The 24,177-nt window shown below is 38.8% G+C and overlaps 1 protein-coding gene across 2 annotated transcripts in view; it reads right to left on the reverse strand.

Annotated features, from left to right (window-relative positions):
- The window catches only part of mta1 (metastasis associated 1), a 42,982-nt gene extending 25,820 nt beyond the window's left edge, over positions 1 to 17,162 (reverse strand). For both annotated transcript variants that reach the window (XM_023352368.1, XM_005799297.3), the window contains exons 1-3: positions 17,051 to 17,162; positions 3,318 to 3,385; positions 805 to 898 (exon numbers count right to left, since the gene is read on the reverse strand). In XM_023352368.1, coding sequence (XP_023208136.1) covers positions 805 to 898; positions 3,318 to 3,385; positions 17,051 to 17,078 — 190 coding nt within the window. In that variant the 5' untranslated portion in view covers positions 17,079 to 17,162. The remainder of the gene's footprint in view (positions 1 to 804; positions 899 to 3,317; positions 3,386 to 17,050) is intronic.
- Positions 17,163 to 24,177: the final 7,015 nt, after the last annotated feature.

Consider the following 24,177-nt stretch of genomic DNA (forward strand, 5'->3'; position numbering starts at 1 on the left):
CATATGAGATTAAACGGTCCTGCCACAACAAAATTTAAGACTTGTGATGAACGTATTTAAGGCCAACTTATATTTTCTTTAAGGAATTTCAGTCATTTAAGGCCTTAATTTAAGGCATGATTTTAAAGCCTTTTTTAAAATACTTTTTAAGGATATGAAGCCACCTGCCCCTAAACTTGGAAGAAATCTTGTTGGGGTTTTTTTCTCTGCTTATTTACCCTTTCAATTCAGCTGACCTCTTTGGTGATGACGCAACAGTCTCGAATGGCTGCTGCTTTTTAGCAACAGCCTTCTGCCACCTGCAGCCACAAATCTTTCTTTTGCACGTGCTCCTGTTGGATTTGCCACACAACTGAACAGCATTCCCTTTTAGCTCATTTGCGTCCCTGGTCGCTGGCCCTTCTCTTGGAGAAATATCCAATCACAGATAACACTGAGAGGCAACCAGCGATACTCTGAGTACGACTGGACTTGCTTTGGAGAACAGCACTCCGCAAGTGAAGAGCCGCACATTGAACACTTCCACACACACACACACACACACACACACGCCTACACACAGAGGAGTCGTCACACTGCAAAACAAAAGAAGAAACAATTTTCTCCTCAAACAAGTCTGCAGTCTGGATCAGTGCAGTAAAAGCTCTTTGGATTTCAAGCTTGCACTATTTTATGTTAGGGCTTTTCACCTCCGCACTGAGAAAATAACAGAAAAGGTTTTTAGCAGAGGAAGGCATTTTTATGCCGAGGCTGGAAGTCTTTGATGCTCGATGCTTACTGGTTGGGTTTTGGTCAGTCACTTACTTGCATGTTTGTCTGCCAGAGCGATGAGTGTGCTAGAGATGTCCCTGCGCCGGTAAAAACACACCACTTTGGCCTCCACATTCCCATTGGCTGTCTGCAAAGCAGAGACAATCGACGTTACCAAGGCAACAAGTGGTGCCGCACAAAGAAAACCAACACACGTGAGAATGCACTACACAGACTAAATTTAAAAAATATTAATTTTAAATCAGTGCAAGACTTGTTGCACGTAGCTATTTTCCCTACAAACTTAATGAGACATTGAATCATTTATCAAAAAGGCTAAAAAATGGTTTCATGCTTAGAGGAGTTGAGTTAATTATGTTGGATTGAGAACTGAATTTACAAAAAAAGCAGAAAAAACCTAATCATTATAAGCTTTTATTCTGCCAGCAAGGAGGACTGCACCTTTTCTTTGTTATTTAAATGATTTCAATCCAACTTACAGGATCCTTCGTGTGAAACTCAATATAGTAAAAGATGATGAAACTTGATAATTGGTTCATGTGTAGCAGTAAAAAATAGCAAAAAACTAAACCTCAGTCTACATCGCAGACATTAGAAAGTAGAAATGTACTAAGAAATCAGCTGGCGACCAGAATTTACAAAAGCAAAAACAGACATTAACTGCGTGTCATCCAAGCAGAAAGTTCTCATTAATTACATTTAGAATAAGATGATGAAACACATTTTATAAAGAAATCTGTCTAAATAAAGGTGAATATTCAAGGTAGATGCAAATTAACTGTTAAGTAAAATTAAGTGATTTCAAGATCTGTGAATGTTAATATAACGTAATTTTAAAGCACTGGAAAGTAAACCTTTTCTGTGACGACTATTTCAATTCTTTCACACATGCTTTGTCATCAAAACGAGTTCATTTTCAACAACACTCTGAAAGTTTCTGTTGCCATTTTTTAAGGATTTTACCCCAAAACTTACTCAAGCCATCTTTACGTTTATGCAAGGAGAGAATGGATTCCTCCGGTTTAGTTCAGTGTTTTTGTTGAGCGGTTTTCCATGTACACATCTATACTTCTGAAACCTCAATCTGAATTCGTAGCATGAGGAGACCGACAGTGACAGTCAGAAAAGAAGAAGGTCGACGCTGGGATCTGTGTCAATAACATTAAAACAACCTCCACATTTTGGAGCAGAGGCACAGATCAGGAGATTGGCACCGGGTTTCTGACAAAAGAAGAAGAAGGAAAAAAAAAAAAAACACAGCTCGCAGGCTTGACTTGATGAGTGACAGCTCATCTGCCCCCTTTTAGTAGTGCCTTTATTATAATAAAACAGTTTGCTTTCAATGCAAAACAGATGGACGAATTTAAAACACACAGTGACTAATGGTAGGATTTTAAATCCCAGGTTGCAATTTTTGAAATTATTAACAATGAATAAACGTTAGTTCTGGCTGGTGATTATTGATAGCTGCTGTTTATTATTGATAGTGCTTTGTATTATTTAATAGGAGACAAGCCACAAAACTGCAAAGCTGTTTTAAGTGCCTTATAACAGTCATTTGTTCATATCTTTAGGCTAATAATCTTTAATGTCTTTTTGCAATAACTTCGCAACAAGGAATGGATTTTACCTCTGAAATATAAATTTAGCACTTTTCCTAATAATTGAAAATGATTATTAAAATCTTGGAAGAATGAAATAAAGCATTAAGACCTCTAAATCTAACACAATAATAAAAAGGGTATCTGCAGGTTTCAGCAAGTCCAATCTAAGACGTTTTAATATCAAATTGAATTCAATTTAATACTAAAAAAACTATAAATATAGGGGATGATTGGGGAATCCTGCTGGATCGTATCGGCTGGCAACAGACGTGGTAAAAACAAAAGTCGCCCAAGCAACTGGTGCACTTACTCAAAACGGACACAAAAAAAAGCTACCTAGAAACCTAGCTAGCAAGGATTTATTAGCAACCAGCTGCTGGTGCCTCGAGTTACAAGAAAATAATAAGTTGTGCCCAGGATGTGTGTCAAGAGCAAAGTGGAGGAACTCCCAAACCAGGGCAGCCAGAACAGAATGATGTCATGAGAGAACAACTTTCTCTTTACTTGTGGAGAACGTGTTGGTCTGTGCAGCTCTGTAAGTACTGGGAATGTCCAAAACATCATAGCCAATTACTTTATGCACCTGTATTACAGTTCGCACACATTGCTTTAAATGTAATTATAATAATCTGAGTTTCTCAAATCATCTATTTGTTTCCAGTAACACTCAAAGCGAAAGAGCGACTGTATTGGCTGCTGCATTTTCCTGTCTGTAAGTTTAGTTTAGTGGGAATGTACTGAGATGTACCATTCCTATACGTTAAGCTGAACAGGTTTACAAACAAAAAAACAAAACATTTTTCTACAGGTTTTACTTAAGGAGTTGAAGGAAAGATACAATGTTAGAGGACTCGGTGAGGCAGAAGCCTCAACAACCGATACACAGTGGTGGGATTAGTGCCAGATTCAAGGGTGGAAATTCAACCTCCGACACCCACTCACCTTGTTCAGCTCCTCTATCCTCCGGATCAGAAGTGGGTTGCTGGATGAGTTCTCAAAATAAACATAATCTGCGGAACAAGAGGAAGAGAAAGAGGAGAAAGAAAAAAAAGAAACATGACAATCAGCATTTTGGAGTCACTCAGCAACATGGGGTGTCTCCATTTGGACACCGCGACTGCTTAATTAACAAGTGTGCACCAGACACGTCTACAAAATGTGAGTTTAACTTGATTAGGCTAATTTCATACACAGAAAGTCCCCATTGTAGTCGGGGAGGCCGACTGAATGAGACGTTGACGCTCTAATGCGCGTCTAAACAAAACAAATCTGGCGCTGCAAACCTTCAATTCAGCCTGCAAACCTTGAATTTCCTCAACCCTCATGCTCTCTTTGTCTTTTGCTCCATTCATTCTTCTTCTGTTTAGTGTTGTTTGCATGCGCAGTGGGTCTGGGCTTGTGTGGGTGTGATGAGAGCCTGTATAAGCTTTAACGTGTGTGCGTGTTCGTGTGTGTGTGGCTCCTGGCGCAGCTCCAGGCCCATTGGAGGCTTAGCTCTCACCAGGATGTCCCCACAGGCCCCGGTCTTGGTAGGGTGCCTGGTCTTAGCCCTGCATGTGTCTTGGCTGAGTGTTTTCAGATTATGCACAGCACTTGGTAAGTTGCCTGGTGTCGGAGCTCTGCTCCAGTCGTATGTATCGCATGCCATCTCTCAACACCCCCTAGTGCTTTGCTCTTGACCATAAGGGGCAGGGATCGTATGACTTTCCACCAGAAAAACCACAACAATTCTTGCTTTTTGTTTCCCACTCTGAAAATGCACCAACACAAACTGGTTGAGGCACCGACCCACCATGCACTCGGGATGTGAATAACAGCCAAAACTATGCTTAATGTCCCTAAAAGTCCAGATGAAATAGAAAAGTCCCCACTTGTGGGGTATTTTTTGTGGTATTTTTTTTGGACAATAATTTTATTAATGTAAAGGTAGCTTGATGGTGAAACAAATTTCACCCAACTGAAATTACTACTTTTTTCTACACAACATAAACAATTTTAATGGCTACAAAATTAGAGATATAAACAACAATTTTAAACTTTAATGTTCCAACTTCATTTTGGTACATTAAATTGAGTAGTTTTGATTTTGGTTCAAATCCTGTTGATTAACAAGAACCATCATGTCGAGATGTAATCAGATCTAGCTGGTGGCAGCATGGGACTTTTATGTGACTTGGCACCCCGTCGTAAGCACTGTAAGTCAACTTTATTTACACGGCAGATTTAATAAACTTCGCATCGCCCACAGCGATCTTTACATTTCTACAAGCATTGTAAAAACCAACAACGAATCATTAAGTGATGAGAATACTTTTTTTTTCTTTAAATTGAGTCCAGCATTCGCAAATAAAAAAAGCAACAAGATAAAAGATTTAAAATTGAAGAAGTACAGAAAAACTTAAGATTAGTAGCCAAAATATAATTTTGAGAAGATTAGCGGGTTGGAAATCCAATTATAAATATTTAATATTTCTGACTCAAAGTCAGCAATTAGAGTAAGATATTAACAGACCTGGAGCAGCAACTAAAACGTCTCCATCTACTTTCACCTAACGTATGAACAACCACGGTCATTCATTGCATATAGCCCACCAATAATGTAGTCGTACCGTCCTGCCTGCCACTAGAGTGCAGTTTTCATTTTATGTGCATGCAACTCTTGGAACTTTGTGACAAGAGATGCAAACATGTAACCAGGAAGAGGATGGGTCATATATTATTTAGGTGTGGGAGTGTTCTATAGTGATAGAAATACAAAAAATGCAGGTCATATTTTAATGTTATAAGTAATTTCTAAGATTATGACAGAATTATTTAAGTTTCTTGATTAAGACAAATTATTTTGGATTCCTTGGTTTAGGATTTTGGTAAAAAGAAATTATATTTTGGTTGGTCCAAAATACATAAATCTGAAATTTTAATGATGAATTCTGCAAAAAAAAAAAAAAAAAAAAAAATTTACAAAATACAGATCTTTTCAGCCATGCCGATTCAAGCCAAGCAGGCTATAACATACCATGGAATTTTTGACAGAAATATGTGCTTTACCTAGCCAATTTTAACTAAAGAAAAAGGCTAAAAATATAAAAAGAAAAAAAAAATCAAAACCTAAGACAAAAAATATCTACAGTCAATGTAACCAAAATTAATTAAACGGTGGGAACAGAAATCTAACTGTACAATGCTCTATGAAATGACCCATAATTTCCCTCTGTGAGCTTACCAATGCAACAGCAGTAATCCAGAAGAAATGTAGAGTGCAGTTTCCTCTCAGGCACTTTTTTTTACTGCTGAACAACACTGTAAGACATTGGGGGGGATCCACACAAGGCCCGTCAGCCCTCACACTGTAACAGCTTGTTATCCTACTCCACTGTCACTATGACATCTTCGTCACACTGCTGAATACCAAATAGGCATGAAATTGGGCGCTGGAGAGTTAGAAGATGATCATAAGATATTCGGGTAACTCTGTTTCAGTCACCCAGATAAGACAGTAGACTGAAAAAAAAAATTATAACACTTGGAATAAGAATGTAAATTGTTATCTTGGCATCTAGAAGCTAAATGTTTTTACAGTTAATGTAAACTTAATATAATTGAGCTGTAAAAATAATAATTTCATTTGCTGATGGGAAAGTGTCAGATCTCTGTTTCCCCTACAATAAGGTAGAACTACAGAAAAGCACATTCCTCCAATTTAACTTGTTACTGAAAGTTCATATTCTACCAACACAAACAAAAAGCAAATCCAAAGCTTCCTAAATCTGACCGAAAGGTTAGAGTGCAACACCGATGACTTGGCCTGTCCTAATGCCGACGTCAAGGCCGAACCCATATCTAACTCCACATTGGAGTCTGCAATTACCATCCCAACTTCAGCACCGTCTGTGGTTTTTGATCTCTTAAGAACTAGCTTCACCAGAAGGAAATCCTACAGGAGCGTTTCCTCAGCAGCAGGGGTGACACAGCACTCTCCCCATGTCCTGCATTCACAGACCCACTCTTCTGATGCTGTGATTGGCAGTCCTTCATGGAGTTATGAAGTACCAGGAGAGCAGGATGTAAAGCACATAGTGGTAAGGTCAGTAATGACCCAAGAACCAGAACAACAGCTGAATGGCACACTCGCTTAAAAATAGAAACAGGCGTCTAGCATAGGTGGGCAGCAACCTTCACATAAGCATGCCAAAGTATTGACAGTGTCACTGTATGCTTCCATTTGATGTTGATTTAGGACTGAGCCACAAAACAGTAAAGATATCTAACCCAATAGACACAAATGTATGCTAAACAAGGTAGGTGGCATCAACTAACTCACTCACTCTTTGTTGAGTAAGCACCCCAACATATTCGGGCATGCCTCACTCCTCGGAGGTCCGCTCGTACACAATGCGGACATTTGCACAATTGTCAATTTTACAACCGTGCACGCGCACCGACTTGTACAGTAAACTGCTAGGTAAGAAACAATGATCACAAAGTTTTGTATGCGGCACCAAGCTGATAATGTATGTTGAGTCAACGCAACCCGTCACTACAATGCACAGTGTGACTGCCGCTTTCTGTGCAGGACCAACAGCTGTGCGATGGGTGCCCTTGTGGAGGAGAAACAAGGCTTGGTGCCCAACTGGCTCATCAAACTTGCTTGTATGATATCCGTTGAGATTGTGGGAAATAACAAAATTTGTCAAGAAGAATTTAGGTAATCGGTACACTCAACTGTGAAATTTCAATTGTCCGCCAACAGTGTGCGCAGAGAGTGCACAGTATAGATTACACACCTGAGTAGGTGGGAGCAGCTTTATATTTTGCTGCTTTAAAAAAAAGCTAATCAATAATTACTGATATTGACTGATATAAAACTCTTATGCGTTAAAAAAAAAGTATTTTTAGCTACATCGTCCAGACCCATGTTAACAGTAAATATTACTACTGAGGAACAAATCAAGGATAAGTCTATACTAAAATAAATGTTTCAGAACAAACGTGGATCTTGAGCATGTAAGGCATGTTTCTAAATCAGTCATCATTACAACGTTCAGATTTTCTGATACTGTAACAAAATCTAATCAAAAACCAGCCATAGAAAATGATAATGATGAATCTGCTTCTACAAATGAGATCATTTGAATAAAATATTTTTTTTTATAAGACCCAGCAATAATTTTGCACCTCTATTAAAGCTCTAAATCAAAGCGACATTCTGTATGGGTGTTGTGACAAACTGCAGGGACCAATTCTGCTGTTCATTAATTGGGAGCCAGAAAGTGCTGTGAATGTTTCAAACATGAAGCAAGACCACATTTTAAAGTTTTAATGTGATGAAGGGTGTGATTCGCTTCCACGCATCTTAAGATGATGACAGCACGTCTCCACCTACATCTAAAGAAGAGGAGACTTTGACCGTCTTTGCTTTTCCTGGTTAAGGAAGAGTAAGTTACCAAGAATGACACAACGACAGGGAGGAAATAGTTAACCGTCAAAGAGCAGGCTGTTTGAGAGTTTCCACCATGAGAGGAGTTGTAGCCTAGTAGAGAACAGCCTGGAGAGGAACTCAAAATGAGAGCAACAGAGAGAGAGTGAAAGAAAAAGAGAGAGAGGGCCTGTAGGCACTGAGCAGCGTCGCTCAGTCTCTCAGTTTCCCATGAGCCCTCCTGCCGCCTCACCCAGCGTGCAACCGCCCGACCATCCATCCCCCACTCCGAGCGGCAGCCAAACAGCAGGCTGCGGCGGCTGTGATGTCACGGTGCAGGCAAATTTCGCGTGAGCCAATCAAGGCATTTTCCTGAGCCCCAAAAGAGAGAGCCTGTGGGGCTGATCCAAACCAGGCCAGAGAGAGACTCTCAGACTCTGAAACGCATTTCAGGAGAACCGTGACGAACTAACCCGCACGGATTTTTAAAAAGTAGACAAATTAGCAAAGACTGGTGAAAATGAAGGGAATAAATACAATTACATCAAATTAATTATTGTACATAGAACAAGAGAGCATAGAGCATGTCAGCCACAGCAAATTAGTTACTCAGACTGAACTCTTTACCAAGAAACTACTAAATGTCTTTATTTTGTCTTGACCAGAATCTGGGTTGCTGAAATATGAACAGGAAGTGCTTCATGAAACCGTCACAAGCCCTCTCCAGATCTACACAATTCATGAAAACTCTGTCACAATACCAGTGCAATATGGTATTGCAACTGCAAAGGACTGATCAGCCTGGGTCGGCCTTTAAATTTCAGAAACCAGGCATTCATGACTGGTCTATGCACTCTCCCTGAACACAAGGCCCACACCTGGTGTAGAGTTTAGTGGCCGAGATGCTAAAGCTCACAGAAACCAAACAGGACATCAAGTAAATGCAGGTTTAACATCCTGGAGGTCTAATTTAGACAAACTGTGATTTTAAAATTTGACAATCTGCTGAGACATTTACATTACTAACAAACCCAAGTAGAGCTACTCCCACAATGGAGGCTGCAACACTTTGTGCATGTTCAAATATCATCTCATCCAATGATTACGTAAGCAGGTAGTTAATAGCCTGCAATGGACTGGCGACCTGTTTACTGTGCACCTCTCCTCTTGCCTATTGGCTGCTAAAGATAGGTTCACCGCCCCCGTGACCCCAAATAGGATTAAACAGCTACAGAAAATGAAAGGATGGAACTTAACACAGTGGTCCTCAGTGTGAATTAATTGTGTTGCAATAGTATTTACACCCTGTAAGCACCTCCACCCCCATTTTTCAAAGTTATAATCATAAACTTTAATGTGTTTTGTTGGGATTTTTAGTAGTAGAGCAATATCAAGATTGTGAAAATTTTAACAGATTTTTTTGCAGAAATAGCTATAGCTCAGTCAGATTTGATGAAGGGCATCCAAACATTTTTTCTTTAAACTATCCAACATATTCTCAATTGTATTTGAATCTTGACTTTGAATGTTTCAATTAATGAAATTAAACAATTCCCCCATAACTGTGATTGTACAGTTAGGGTTTTTTGCCGCATGAGTGTGAACATCCACCTCTATCTGAAGTCTTTTCTTATTCTTCCAGATATGACCTATGTTTAGCATCATCCATCAAGTCTCACCAGCTTCCCTGAAGAAAAGCATCCCCATGCCATGACACTGCAATCACCATTAGTCTTACCTGACCAGAGCACCTTCCTATTTTTTTCTTGATACTGTTCCATAAAGTCCAGAGTCCTGGAGTGGAGTATAATTTTTCTTCCACATCAAAATGATGCTCTACTTTCTGTTGGCCCATCGCTTAAAATACGCTGAAGTTTCTAGCTGTAACATAATTTGTGAAAAAAGTGAAAAGGGGCGTAAAAGCTGGGGTGGTATCCATGCCTACTGCAACATCTGCCGACACGTGTTGATCACCTGACTGAGACCCAGCAGTTCCTGCCAATGGCACTCCAATTAAAAGCTAGAACACAGCATGTGACTGGTAGGAGAGGACTCTGTGAAGAAATGATACCAGTTCAAGGACATGAAAACCTAATCAGTCACCAGTCGGCAAAAACAAACAAGGTTTAAATGCAAGAAATAAACGTGGCCCGTTCGAAGTTAAGCATCCCAAGGCAATGATGAGAACGGCCAGGCCAACGTACGAGAAGAGGCTGAGGAGCAGGAAGATCCACCCACACTGGCTTAGATGAGGGATGGAGGTTTCTATGGTAATAGCTAGAAATGTAATATTGTGAAGTCGAACTTACCTTTCTCCTATACTTAGATAGTAAAGCTCTCCCCGATTCACATAACGTCTTCGTGGATATTCTTAGAGCGCAGTATTTGTGATTAAGCAGAGATTTATGTGAAACAGTAGAACTTATGCATCAGCCATGCGTTCTGAACAACTGCAACATTTCTGCTTATTCTGAAGCCGACCACATCTGAAATTTGAAATATTTCTGCTCCTGCCAGCAAGAAGGGTAAAAAAAAACAACAAAAAAAAAACATTTAGCTCTTGGCTAACACTATTTATTGTTACAGAGATGGGTGATGTTTGGTCACTGAAATGCAGTGATGGTGACACGTTGTTGAGGGAATGTAATTGCTGTCATGCATCTGTCCAACTGGCTGTCCTGAACTTGGCAGGAAGGCTGCGAAGAAGCCTCCGACTTTCACTGTGTGAAGCGCACCCACTGGAGCTGTGGCCGAGACAACTGCCAGCATGGGAAATTAACACCAGCGCTCAGCCAAGCAAACTATGAGCTGTATCAAAGTTTTTCTACTTAATCAGTTTGTGTATCAGTAAATAACTTCAAGCATCAAACAAATAGCACCAAGCAAACATGGAGAGTTCCTCTGCAAATGCTAGATGAGCCCACTTATAGCAGTGTTTGTTACACTACAACTTGCTGAACACAAGAGTATTTATTCACAGCAGATGTGGAATTGTCCCAAAATGATATTCCGGTGCCCGTACTATGGTTGAACATCTTTTGCGAGCTCTAATCATTCCTTATGTCTATTCTGGCTGAGGCCTCGATTCCCACTAGAAGGAGCTGCGCTGCGTTGCAGCTGTGTAACATTTTGTTCTGTTCTGATAAAGGAGGTTCTCTCACACCAGAACTGTTTCACCAAGTACGGCTATCAGCATGCTAAATGTCAAAGTCAAGCCAAATCATGTTTTGTTTCAGAACTCGTTCACCATTTTCTCCCAAACCTCTGTTGTTCGTGTCCCTGTTAGGGAAGAACACATCAATCGGTCAATTTCTCCTTGACTGGCAAGACAAATGCTGAAAATTTTAAATCTTCTCCTGTTTAATAAATGCATCAAAAAGAAAATCCTATTTTTTCAGCTTGTGAAACACATTCCTAGAAAAACATATTACAAATGCACTTTCATTGCAATTAGTAAAACTCTGGATTGGGACGACGGATCCACAATGCCAATGTTAGTCGTTTTTTTAAACATATCAGTGTCGGTCCAAAAAATAAAACCAGGCTAAATTTACAGACCAATATTTATTTCTATCTTGTTTTTTTGTTTCTGAAGGGGCAGAGGAGGAAGTTACTCATGTAGTATTTGCTTGGTCATGTGATGGTGATGCAGAAAAAAATTGTGGGGAGTTTAACTGAAAGGGTGAAGTTAGGGGGGTTGTCAGTTTTTTCAAGGCATAGAAAATCTTGTGAAATATATTGATAAGTATCACTTATCAGCCGAAAAATCAATACTTGCATAAAAAAATTGGGCCAAATTTAAATTTTAGTGCATCTCTTTTTGGGACATGAGCTTTAATAATCTCTTCATCTCTTCTAAGATCAATTCATTGTGACTACCGGTACCCAAGAAACTTGCAAACATTTGTTCCTTCTTCTTCTGTGGTTAATTATTTTTACTAAGCTTCCAACAAGATTTTCAAATCATTTCCACAGTTTTCCAGACTCAGGATTTCCAAACCCTTTTAAATATTTTGTCAGTGAGCGATTGAACGTAATAGATAAATAGCCAAACGGATAAACAGATGAATGAGAATATCTTGGGATTAAACGATATTCAAATATCTTGGAGTGGCAATAATACTGGTAAATATTGCAGAGACAATAAAAATATGCATATTTTTCCCTTTTGCTCTCCTTTGGGTTTCATCACTTCTGGCATTTTGAGCATCTACTGCCACGAGGCTCTGTCCAAATGACTGAATAGTACATTAGCACAAAAACTGCAAGTTCATAACATTAGTAAAAAATGATTGCACTCCAAACAGTCCTTTGCAATATGAGTACACTTTCGTCGTCTTGCACAAAACTACCCCGACAGTTAATCAAGTAAAAAAAGACAAGTTTTAATTAAACTCCAATGAGATAACAAAAGCAGTATAAAACTCTCTAGATTAATAACAGTCAGTGTAACACCCAAGAAGGAATAACTTTACTAGTGTAATCTAACCATCAACTCAAGAATCAAATGATCTTCTGTTCCACGCAAGGCGTTCAGAACACCATATCAGCTGTTTGTCACATGAGACGCTGCCTTCTCGTCAAAACGTTGGCGGCCCTTCTAACATTACCGCTCTCTCGACAGATCATGTCACAAAGCTAGTAAATACGGTGCATCCTGTTGAAACAACAGTGGAATGGAACAGCTACATGTGCTGATACGCAGCAAGAGGACAAGCTCAACTTTAGGCGGCGTTTGTTGGAGTTGTCGATTAAAGATTTTTTTTGCTAATTGAGCCAATGTAATATCCACACCTCAGGTAGGAAAATCTAAGGCCTACGCTTACTTTGGATCTCTCAACATGACTGATCCAAAGAGAAATTGCACCAACTTGGATTTGAGTCATTTTTCTTTTTTAAGAGAAACCCCAGCAGTTCCTATTGTTGACATGCTAAAATGGAAACATTCATATTTGTAAGTATGACTTAATGAAGAGCGAGGAGCACATAGCAGGAAATATGAACTTGGTTTCTGTGGAAACCATTATTACCTAGCCTTGGGCTTCCTTGACCAATCGCATTCATACCAGCATCATTCTCTGTTGAATCGTTCTACATACTATAAATGCACAAAGTATCAGGAATGGAAAATAAAATCATAGATCATCTAATGCAAAAATCCCATCCTTGCTTTCTGTCTCTAGCTGGATTTTGTCTGTTGCAGGAATCATTTCCATCCAGTTGAAAACTAACATGGCCACCTTCAATACCCCTGAGATGACGAGTCATTGGCTGTATGAGCTCATTGTTAGTCATCAACACTTTGAGCACCAACACTGGTGTTGCATGTGCCGGATGAGGAGAGTGCGGCCAGCACGGTTAACAAACAAAGACATCAAGGCCTAAGAAGCCATCTTTTGTCCACTGCTCTTTGAAAAGGGAAGCCGCTGCCTTCCCAAGACGGGCCCTATTGTCCTGCAAAGTTATGGTTGTCTCTTCGAGGACCAGGCTTTGTTGGGACGCTAGGTTGAAATTATCTCTGAGAGAAACTTTGTGGTTTTGTTGTCTTTTTTTACCTTTATAAAAGGTTAAAAAGTGACAATTTTTGGGGCTGAATAGGAAAGAAATTTCACACAAGATTTTATAAATGCACGAACATTGGATGTTTCCTGTATTTTGCAGTAAAATACATTTAAATTAGAGGTTGAATAAATAATGTCCAGCACTAGGAGATCGCTCTTCGTTATTTTTGTTTGATCAGCTGTCATAATCGATGATATCAGCTGGCCCAAACAGGGATCAGGAGACATGGTGAAATACAAATTCTTCTGAAAATAATATGCAATGAAAATTGAAGATACATGAGATTTGAGCCTTCTATTGATTATTTATCCCCACAATTGTTGAAAATACTGCAAAAAAAAACAAAAAAACAAACAAAAAAACAATAGCTTACATGCACTGGTAGAAAAATGGAAGGAGGAGGTTGTGAAATGTCAAAATGCGAGTAAAAATCGGTTTATTTTTGGCCTATACTGAAATCAATCTAAATATTTCAGCTCTCTACAGTTATTTCAATATTTCTTTATACAGACCAAACACGCCGTTAAGACATGCACCAATCAGATCTTACTTGCTGTTTTATACTCCTTTCTTTAATGGACTAGAAAAAAAAGAGAGAAAATATTCATCCGGCTCCTTGATAGAGATAATAGCTGTATATTCTTAATTTCTGACATTTCATAAATTATTTTAAAAAAGTGAGTCAGAGTTCATGTTATTGGTTGATGTGTTTATAGACCAAAAACGGAGGGTATTTTTATTTCTGATGCATTTTTTTTAAATAGAAGAATTTTTCAGTATTTGACCTGTCTGACTGATTAGACTTGAAGTGAAAATTGCGTAAAGACTGGCACATCTCTACTATTGTCTAAAATAAATAATTAACAGCCTGACACTGAATAGTTCGGTCTTTTTTCGTTAATTACATTTAACTTGCCAACATGCAGCGCAACAGCATGTGGGCCAAATCCCACAAGCTGAAACGCATGCAGCAGACTGAGGAGGAAACCTGTAACAAAGCTGCTGCAGCTACTCGGAGACAGGAGATCTGAATCCAGGCTCCTTGGTTCTGTGTACGAGGCTGGCCGCATCAAGACATGGACCAAGCTAAGCAATATGTGGCCAGAGAAGTGTTAATTTTTAACCCTTCTTCTGACGTAGCAAGACCTTGTTTAATTTTACACCGTTCGCTGCGTGTGCCCGAGCCGAGCACAGAGTCCCCACAGCCCCGTTTTACAAGACAACCGTCAGCCATCGAATGGAAACAGGCCCCAAACATTTAAGTTATCGTTTTCACTTCCACGCTCCCTTCCTTCCACTTACACACAGCTGGAAACAGAACTGTACAATCAGTACCGTTTTATCCGTCAGGCACAGTGATGGACAAAACAATAAAAATAAGAAAGAATAAAGAACCTACTGTGTTCATAGACCAGCCCAGCAGCACGTCTTCCTGTAATGACTCTGGCTGAGCGTTAGCTTTAAAGCTAATATCCTTGTTGTCTTTAATAACTTTAAAGCTAATTAGTAAAACTCAAACAACCTCACTTGAGTAGTTCCTCATCTAGAAATCAATTTGCTTTTGTCAGTTTTTCTAACTATGCAACTGGCTGCAAATTATTTAGTCAAGACAAAGTTAATCCTTTCAAAATCAAGCTTGTGCCTCTAGTGACATCACATAAGGCACAAGAACCCAATCAGACTTCATGTATGTTTTTCCTCTGTTTTGCAGTTTATTTAACCAAATTTCTCCTTTAAGAGGTGGTCACTTCTATTATGAACAACTGCAACAAAAAAGTTTGAGTTTGTATCTCAAAACACAACATGGATTTCTGGAAACTATGCCAACAATAAACAAGGTTTCTGCTACTTTTTCTGTAGTTCTGGTAATTCTTTTATAACAACATCACTTTCTCAGCATGAATTACAAAAAATAACTTCATTTTATAACTACCAAGAACAATAAGCAAGTTAGTGAAAAATTAAATATGTGTTTTCATGCATCTTAAACACTTAAATACCTCTAACTTCAAGACCTACTAACAGTAAATGGAGAAAGCATTGAAACAGTTACTAAGAAACGTCTTTAGCCAACCATACGAGTCCCTGTTTTTCCAAATCTTGCTAATTAGACACAATCCAATGAGCCTAAGATGGAATAAAATAGTTTGGGGCGTGTAAGTGAGGTTATAAAAAAAGAAAAACGAGAGAAAATAAACATAAATGCAAGGCCAAGTATGAATAATTTGAATGTTTTTAAAAAAAAAAAAATCATACAAGGATAAAAACAAATGCTGATTGCCAGACAGGAATGAACTCACCCCACCCCCATTTTCCCAAACTTCTTCAATTCCTATGATGTTTTCTCCAGCGATGCAGTCACCCCTTTATTTCCACCAAATATGTTTACCAGACAGGGGCTGAAAATGAGCAAGTTTGCCAGTTGGCCAAAACACGCATCCACCTGCAGTACAGACCGCACCATTATCACCACGATTCAAGTCAATGCCAGAGGTGAACACACTCCAAAACCAATAGAAAATTTTAACCACAAACATAACAGATTTGAACGAAATAAAAGTTCAGAACATAGTAAATGTCACAGTCATCATTTCACCGCCGTATCCGTCATGAACTGATGATCCTCGGTCAAATCCTGACTCGCTCGCTTTAATGTACAGTTACAGCCCTTGCAATCACATTTCAGAATCTATCAGAATCTGTCAAAAGTTGCCTCTCCTCCGAAGCGTTGATAAATGCCAGCTGATCAGCTTGGTTGCTGTGCCTCTTCTGATGTCATCGACCCAAAATCACACAGGTTTTTGTGTGAAACATTAGAAACATTTGTATTTTCTGAAATCTCACAGTGAAAATCCATACTTCCATACCCAGCTGTTTCTATAGTGTACATATATGTTGGAAAGGGGAAAACGTACACCACTGGGGAGTATCTTTAAATCACTCTGTGATCGTTTTTCTTTGTTTTAAACCTAACAATGCAAAAATACTGTTATAATTAAACGGTGGAACAGCAGCCAGAACTTCCTATTGGAGTATTTTTACTGAGCACCATCAGGATGCAGCAGAAAATTAGTGGGAGGGGGAATCAGGAATCTTAATTAGGTATTAGAAGCAATTGCCCATATAAAAAAAAAAAGATGGAGAGAGTTGTAAGGATCCAGAAGGATGCTAGAAGATCCCCCCCTCATTTTCATCTGTTAAAACTAAGTGTACCCTTCAACTTTTTTGTGTCCCTGTTGCCTTCACTTGCCTGAACTCTTTGTCAGTCAAAAGCGGTCCCTGGAGGTCAGTGAAGTGCTCATAATGCTACTAATAGGAGCGAGGACATGAAATAGTTGAACAAAGGCAAAACTTTTGGGATTTCTTAGACAAAAGCAACACTGACGATACTTCAGGCGTTTCATTACATTCAAGTTGTCCGTGTTTATGCCGAGTTTCATTAAACGGGGAGAAAATAAAGCAAAGGAAGTGTGGACATTTTGAAGCAATTTTTAGTCCTCATCACCATCCTTCTCTTCACAGACTCGCCATCATCTCTCAGTGAGCTATATAGCTTTAGGGAAATAAAAAAAAAAAAACGAAGGGAAGCAACGACGGACCACGCTCTGCATAATACACAAAAACCCGAGTCTGCGTTAACAATGGCGAGAGCGACTTTAAAAGATTACTGCTCTCAAATGTAATCCACCAGCCTTACCTCCAACCCGGTACATATTCGCTGCCATGACTGCCCCCGGTCCCTGGCTTCCTCTCCAGGTAAGAGGGGTGGCTCTCTTCTCTCTCCCGCTGCCGTTGCTGTGTGTTGGAAAATGGAGGATTGATCAATACGAAACAGACTGGCAGTGAGCTCTTAAAGAGACAGTACACCTCTACGTAACTCTGGCAGGGGGAGGAATGTAACAAAAGGCGCGTTTTTGACTGCAGGAACCTTTTGCAGGAACCAAGGTAATTTTCTGAGGTCTTTGTTCATACCCACCCCCATCCCCAATTTCCACTGCTTCTACTAGGCTAAACACAGATTACTAGGTTGATATTTGCCTCTTTAAAATGCACTGCAGGGGATCAGGGCTGGGGAGTATCTGATGAACTCTGAACTACGGAGTGGAGTTTTGTGGAGGGAGTGATAAGATTGTTTGAATTTTCTCAGCACTGTGTTTCTGTCATCTCAATTAAAACCCGTCAAGAATGCATACATGGACCATCTGGAGTCAAACGTATGTATATGTCTCTTTTATCCTCCGTACTTTAAAGAATAAGGTCTGCTTAGCTGTGCTTCTTTCAAAAATGAACTCTGTGAAGGAGCTGCTACTGACACAAACTTTTTACTTTACTTGAAGTTAGTGACTAGATGAAGCCTGCTGGAAATCGATTCCTGTTTAAAGATGGATTTTGATATGGGTTTGTGTTTTGGTTCTTTTTTTTTTCTTTCGTTTTTTGTGTGTAATTTATTTTTCAAGAAACTTCTATTATACATTTAGTGTACCTCTCAATTTAAAGGGATTTTAATACTGTTTTTTAGCGTATGCACTGTGTTACAACCCAGGTTGTATTCCTGACAGCAACGCTCCCTTTTCTCACTTCAAAGCCAAAAGAACATCTATGGCCAATTTTTTTTTTAAGTTTGTTACACATTTTTGTGAATGTTAAAGGGAATTTCAATGAGTTATAAATTGTGAAAGGTGTTACAGAATCATTAGTTATAGTTTAATTACCTAAAATCTTAACTTTTTTTTATTTTGGCAGTTAGAACCTCTTTACACTCTCAGTCCCACAAATTGACAATAATTGTGATTGACATATTCGATTTAAAATCTGTTCTAGATACACGTTAACACAAGGTTTGGAGTAACTTTATATGATTTTAAATGAAGACTGTTATTGAACTACCCTTAAATGAAACTATATTAATCTGAATTTCGTGTTTTTAATTGCTTTCTGGTCTCAGCAGCCGCACTAGGAGATGGTCCATATGTGTAGATCTCTAAATTTGCATGAATGTTCAAAATGTAAACCTCTATTTATGATCAATAACAAGTGTTCCTTTGAACCAATGTAATTTAACAGATAACAGGCTCGTTTTTATTTCACCTCTGAGTTTTATTACGCTTCCGGTAGCTATGCCAACATAGCTTACATGAGCAGCGTGATTTTGTCCTACATCATGGAATGGCACAAAACAAAAATCTTGGATAAATAATGGTTCTGGGTTACATTGTCAAAACACACCAAAGGAGCTCTCTATCTGCACAATTTAATACAATTTAAGTGCTTTTATTTTGAAAATATAGGCACAACATTGTGCTTGTGAACCTTTAATATTTGCATGCCACACCACTTGTAATGCCAAAACCAACCATTTTGTCTTTATTTTGTTGTTTATTTTGTGCATCTCAAATAATTTGATTTAAGGTACTTCCCTCCAAAGGGCGACATACAACAGCAGTGTGTAAAAAAAACAAAACAAAAAAAGCCCCTATAATCCAGATTGGCAGTATCTAGTCGGCTCTTTAAGAAATTTCCTGTAATTTTATTTCAACATGTTTTACTCAGAACAACAGCACTCCTGATACAACTGGTTGCAGTTGAATTTCTTTAAACACTGTTGTTTTCTTTCAGAATAATATCTTCCTATGTCACAGACTGAACAAAAAATTCAGATATCACAAACTATGCTTTGACCAATTCGCAGTTATGTGTCACTCATACAAAAATAAATTAAACCTGACTTGTGTGATATTCCAAATAATTTTGGATCATCTGAATTATCCTGTGTTGTTGACCATTGTTGGTCTATCCCATGGGGTTTGTACAGGATTGGCACAAATATATCCATTTTTTAGGATTTAAAATTACATACTTGTTATGTTCTCATTTGTTACAGAACCACATGGACAACGCACAGTGAAATAACACAAAAACAGGACCGAAAATACTATTTCTAAAAAGAAATAGAATTCTAAAGACCAATGAATAATAATAATAATGAATAAATAAACAATGAGAATCAAAAACAACATGACATTGTTAGAAATGGCAGGTGACGTACATGTGGATGACAGTACGACATGGCCTCGTTGAGGAGCCTCAAACTATGAGAATATCAAAGTCCAGGCCCTTCTGACACACAGTCTCTGGGTGTTCGCTGTCTGAGTTCTACTACCTAAACAGATAGACACTAGGTTGAAAGGTATCTGTGATCATTTTGATGGCTGTACTTGGCAGCTCCTGTTGTTGATATCCTGCAGTGAAGGGAGATTTGATCTAAAGTAGTGCTCGCCTGCTTTGATCACGCTCCACAGGTCTTAACAGTCCTTTACGGTACTGTAACCTTCCCAGTGATGAACAAAATATTGCGAGCATCAGCCCTGTAGAAGGTTTGGAGGACCTTAAGACACCCTCTGCAGCCGCCCTGAGGTGGGAAAGGTACAGTCATGCCTTTGTGACCTGAGCATGTATTTGGGTGGAACAAGTGAGATCATCTCTAAACTAAACCTCAAGGAACTTGGTGTTGCTCAGCATTTCCACCAGATGTGTCTCTGATACAGAGAGAAGAAGAAGAAATCTACCATTTCCTGCCATAGTCCACGATCATTTCCTTGGTGTTGTTGACGTTCAGCTGAAGGTGGTTACCTTGGCACCATCTTGTCAGGACTTTTATCTCTTCTTCTCATTTTTGAAGCTAGTACTACCGTGTTGAGGGTATCTTACTTTATGGACTCCGAATTTTCCAAATCTGCTGATTTGCTGATTTATATTGTCTTCTATCCAATCACGCTGTCTTTCTGTACTTTGCTTTGTTCATATCGATCATAGGAGTGTTTATATTTTCAAGACTGTAGATGATGATGATGATGTCATCATCGTCACATCAACATACCAAAATACGCATAGAACTGGAAATACAAATACATTCTGTATGGAATAGAATAGATTTATTCTTTATTTTGCCTCAACAGGAATATTTAGGTGTGACCGCAGCAAGTTAAACTTAAATGGAAGCATCCATATTCAAACTATGGTAAGAAAAATATAGAAAATAACTATGAAACTGTACAGTAAGAACAACATAAGAAAAATAAAACTGAATAGTTATTTACAATAGCAAACAGCAAGACTATTTACTAAAAATGTAAAAACATCCCGCTGATGCGCAAATAATACCTCATGGGGTATTTGATTTTGTTAGGAGCAATGATAGCTATGAAGTCTTAACAGCTGCTGGGAGGAAGAATCTACAATAGTGTTCCTTTGTGCACTTAGGATGCAGCAGTCTGTCAATGAAGGAGCTCTTCAGTTCATGAACACGTTGGGAGACAGTTTCTATCGGTGATGTTATTTTAGCTGGAGTTCCTCCGTCTCCCACCACCTGCAGTGGGTTGAGGGGGCGTCCTCGGACAGAGCTGGCCTTCCTGATGAGCTTATTTAACCGCTTCCTCTCAGCTGTAGATAAGCTGCTGCTCCAACATACTGCACCACAGAAGATTGCTGGTGCCACCAGGCAGACTCCAAAAAAACGAGAAATTTGAATCTTTTAAGACTAGTCAGGAAGTTTTGCAACAAGAAAAGCTTTGCTCCTTTCTTCTTGCATGATGCAGTATCGCCGTATGTTTGCGATTGTATTACAAGCAAAAACAAAAGTGAAGACACCCTACTGAAAACCATAAGTTAGCAGACTTGCTACCGCATAAATTGTCAGTGAGAGGTGTTTAGCATATTTGCCAGAACACAATGAGAGAATGTCATTTAGTATTCTCCACACAGTTGTATTAGCTCAGTTTTCTTTGTGGGTACGAGCACGGAGCCTCTGTGCTGCAGGAATGCTGTGGTTAAAAGCTCCATCTGATCTATACCATATGGAAGCTTCAATTACTGTGGCCTAACACAGGGGACTACAGCCTGCAGTCACATGACCTCTACAGGCCAATCGTGTGCACTTGTGCCCCACGCACTCCTGCTGCTGTGCAGTCTCGGTGTTGGAAGTGTGCTGCAAGGGAACGATATCCTGTATTCCTGGAGCTCTTTCATGGCACAGAACGAGAGACGGCAGGCAGTGTGTTTGTCATACATGACTGTGTGAAAGTGTTGGACAAACAATGAGTTCAAATGCTTGTCAGAGTCAGATCCAGCTGCGCAATTGCTGAGGAAGATCAGAAAAGGCGATCACGTTGCTCAACTTTTACGGTTTCCACATTGGCTGCTTGTACATTGTGCACTGGTGTTTCAGCTGCTTAAAGACATTCAAACTGAACATATTTATGGGATAAGTTATTCATCTAACCACACCTCTGCGGTCTTCTTTTGGTAATATTCAATATCTAAGCAAAACCTCACACTGTCTTTATTACGGAGCCGGGAATCAAACCTGGAACAGTCGATTCTCTGTGTGGTGCACTTGCTCTATACTGAGCCACCTGGTGCCCCTCATTGATGTGTTGAAAAGCAAACTTAAAACATTACTTTTATCTGTGTTTTTTTTTTTTTTTTTAATGACCTTTAAGAATTGTATCCTTAATTCTACTTGATGCATATCAAGACAATCATCTGACTTTATTTTGATTTTAAATCACTTCTCAACTGATTTTTTTGGTGGTGATCAGTGAACTCTAATAGCATGCTCACACATAAAGTCCTGTTATGTGAATAGTAGATTTTAGTTTATTTTTATTTGCTGTTATAGATTATTTTATTTTTATATTCCCCATTTTTATCTTAGATTTAGCACTTCTATTTTGTCTTTTAATTTTATCATGGTTTAATTATTTATCTACTTATTTATTTATTATTTTAAGTACTTTATCAATACTCCTCCTATTATTTAGTTTAAGTCTTTATCATTATTTATTTTTATTTTATCATTTATTTGTCTATTTATATGTCATTTTAACTTATTTCGTAATACCTGTTCGCCCTTTTAGTTTTAACACGAGATCTCAGACTTTCGGAAATTTTATGTCTTCTTCTTCTTGTCCTCTTCATCATTTTCATCTTCCTAAGTCTCTCAAATCAACATCACCTCTGGTAGCTACACATTTCTTAACATTTAAGTTAAGCCTTGATTGGCTCTTCATTTATGTCTTCCTGTTTGTGTCTTTTTTATTTATTTATTAATTTTTTTCCATTATCTCCCACTGTGATCTAACGTGAAGTCTTTGTTGGCTTAACCTCATTGTAAGCCAACAAAAAGCACCACCTTTGGAGAACGCTCCCTCGTGTCTTCACTTCTTATGCCTTTGCATCATTCTCTAATCTAACAACTGCCAATCCGTAAATATGGTCCCAATTAAAGGAAAAATGGATAGTATAGCTGTAGTGGTGTATTTGGGAGCTGTTCCTGCTTTCATTAGGACTGCTTTCTTGGCTGCGTGCTGCCGTGCAGATGTCCGATTTGAATCCACTGCTCCTCTGCCAGATGTTATGCAGTCAGGATGACGAGCGGAGTAGCACTGAGCTCTGCCTCAGTGCTGCTCCGCTTGGAGCTGTGCTCTGCAGGTGTCCTCCCTGGTGCATCTGAGAGTTTGGCTCTATATACTGCAGCACGTCTTCAGAAAGTTCCGTCTCCCCGGCTCTCTCTTTCTGTGTGTCTTGTTTCCTCACCTTCCTCCTCTCCCACGGGAAGGACGTGGACACAAAGGAAATCAATTAGGCCTGTTTTCCCCCCGCAGAAGCCACGCCGTAGCTTTGATTGTGCTTTTTACATTTCCCTCACGCGGGGACGCTGCGTGGAAACAGACAGACTCTACGGGGAGGCAATAACAAAGACACTATTTTTGGAGCACTTTCTCCAGCACACCTTGGTGCAATTAGGTGTATTCTTAATTAACTGAAGAAGAAATGTAATTACTTTTATTAAAGTGCAATGTGTGACACAGCTCTTGAGAGGCAGAGGGCTGATTCCTGCTTGCACAGTCACTCTCCATGGTTAGTGAGGGCTTTTTGGTGGTACCAATAGTTCTGTGGATATGAAGAAACTTACAATTAGATGACATCACTTGTGCTAATAACACAACTAACTGCAGAGTTCTTGAATCTGCTTTCATCCTACCTTCTCAAAGAAAGTTCTCAAATAAATTAAGGATATATATAGATCTATCTATATATAAATATAAATAGATCTATCTATATCTATACATAGATATAGATAGATATATCTATCTAGATATAGATAGATATATTTATATAGATATAGATCTATCTATATTTATATAAAGATATAGATAGATCTATTTATTTATATAGATATAGATCTATCTATCTATAGATAGATAGATAGATAGATAGATAGATAGATAGATAGATAGATAGATAGATAGATAGATAGATAGATAGATAGATAGATAGATAGATAGATAGATAGATAGATAGATAGATAGATAGATAGATAGATAGATAGATAGATAGATAGATAGATAGATAGATAGATTTTTTTCACTTAGTACAAGACGTCCTTATTGTCCCAGACCGATATTTGACCTCGACCATGAGTCGTCATGCTGTCCGCTCTTTGTTTTTGAAACAGATACCTCTGAGGATTAAAAATTAAAGCGTGTAATTATATTAATCCGTCAGCAGAGGGAGATGTTGTCTCTGTTTTAGTGAGAAATAATCTGCAGTTAAATCAAAGAAATCTGGATCTATCTATTTACAGTAAATTTGGTGCTACTTGTAATATGCAGATGGTGTATCTTTTTTCTTTTTTTTTAACAGTACAATAAATAGTAAATTTTTTGTCTAATTTTGTTGCTCAAAACCCCAGATAAACTAATAGTATTGGGTTGCACTGACTTCAGTCTTCCAGCAGGGGTCATCATTCAACGAGATTTTGCC

The sequence above is a fragment of the Xiphophorus maculatus genome, chromosome 19 (assembly GCF_002775205.1).
Source record: "Xiphophorus maculatus strain JP 163 A chromosome 19, X_maculatus-5.0-male, whole genome shotgun sequence".
Taxonomy (NCBI): Eukaryota; Metazoa; Chordata; class Actinopteri; order Cyprinodontiformes; family Poeciliidae; genus Xiphophorus; species Xiphophorus maculatus.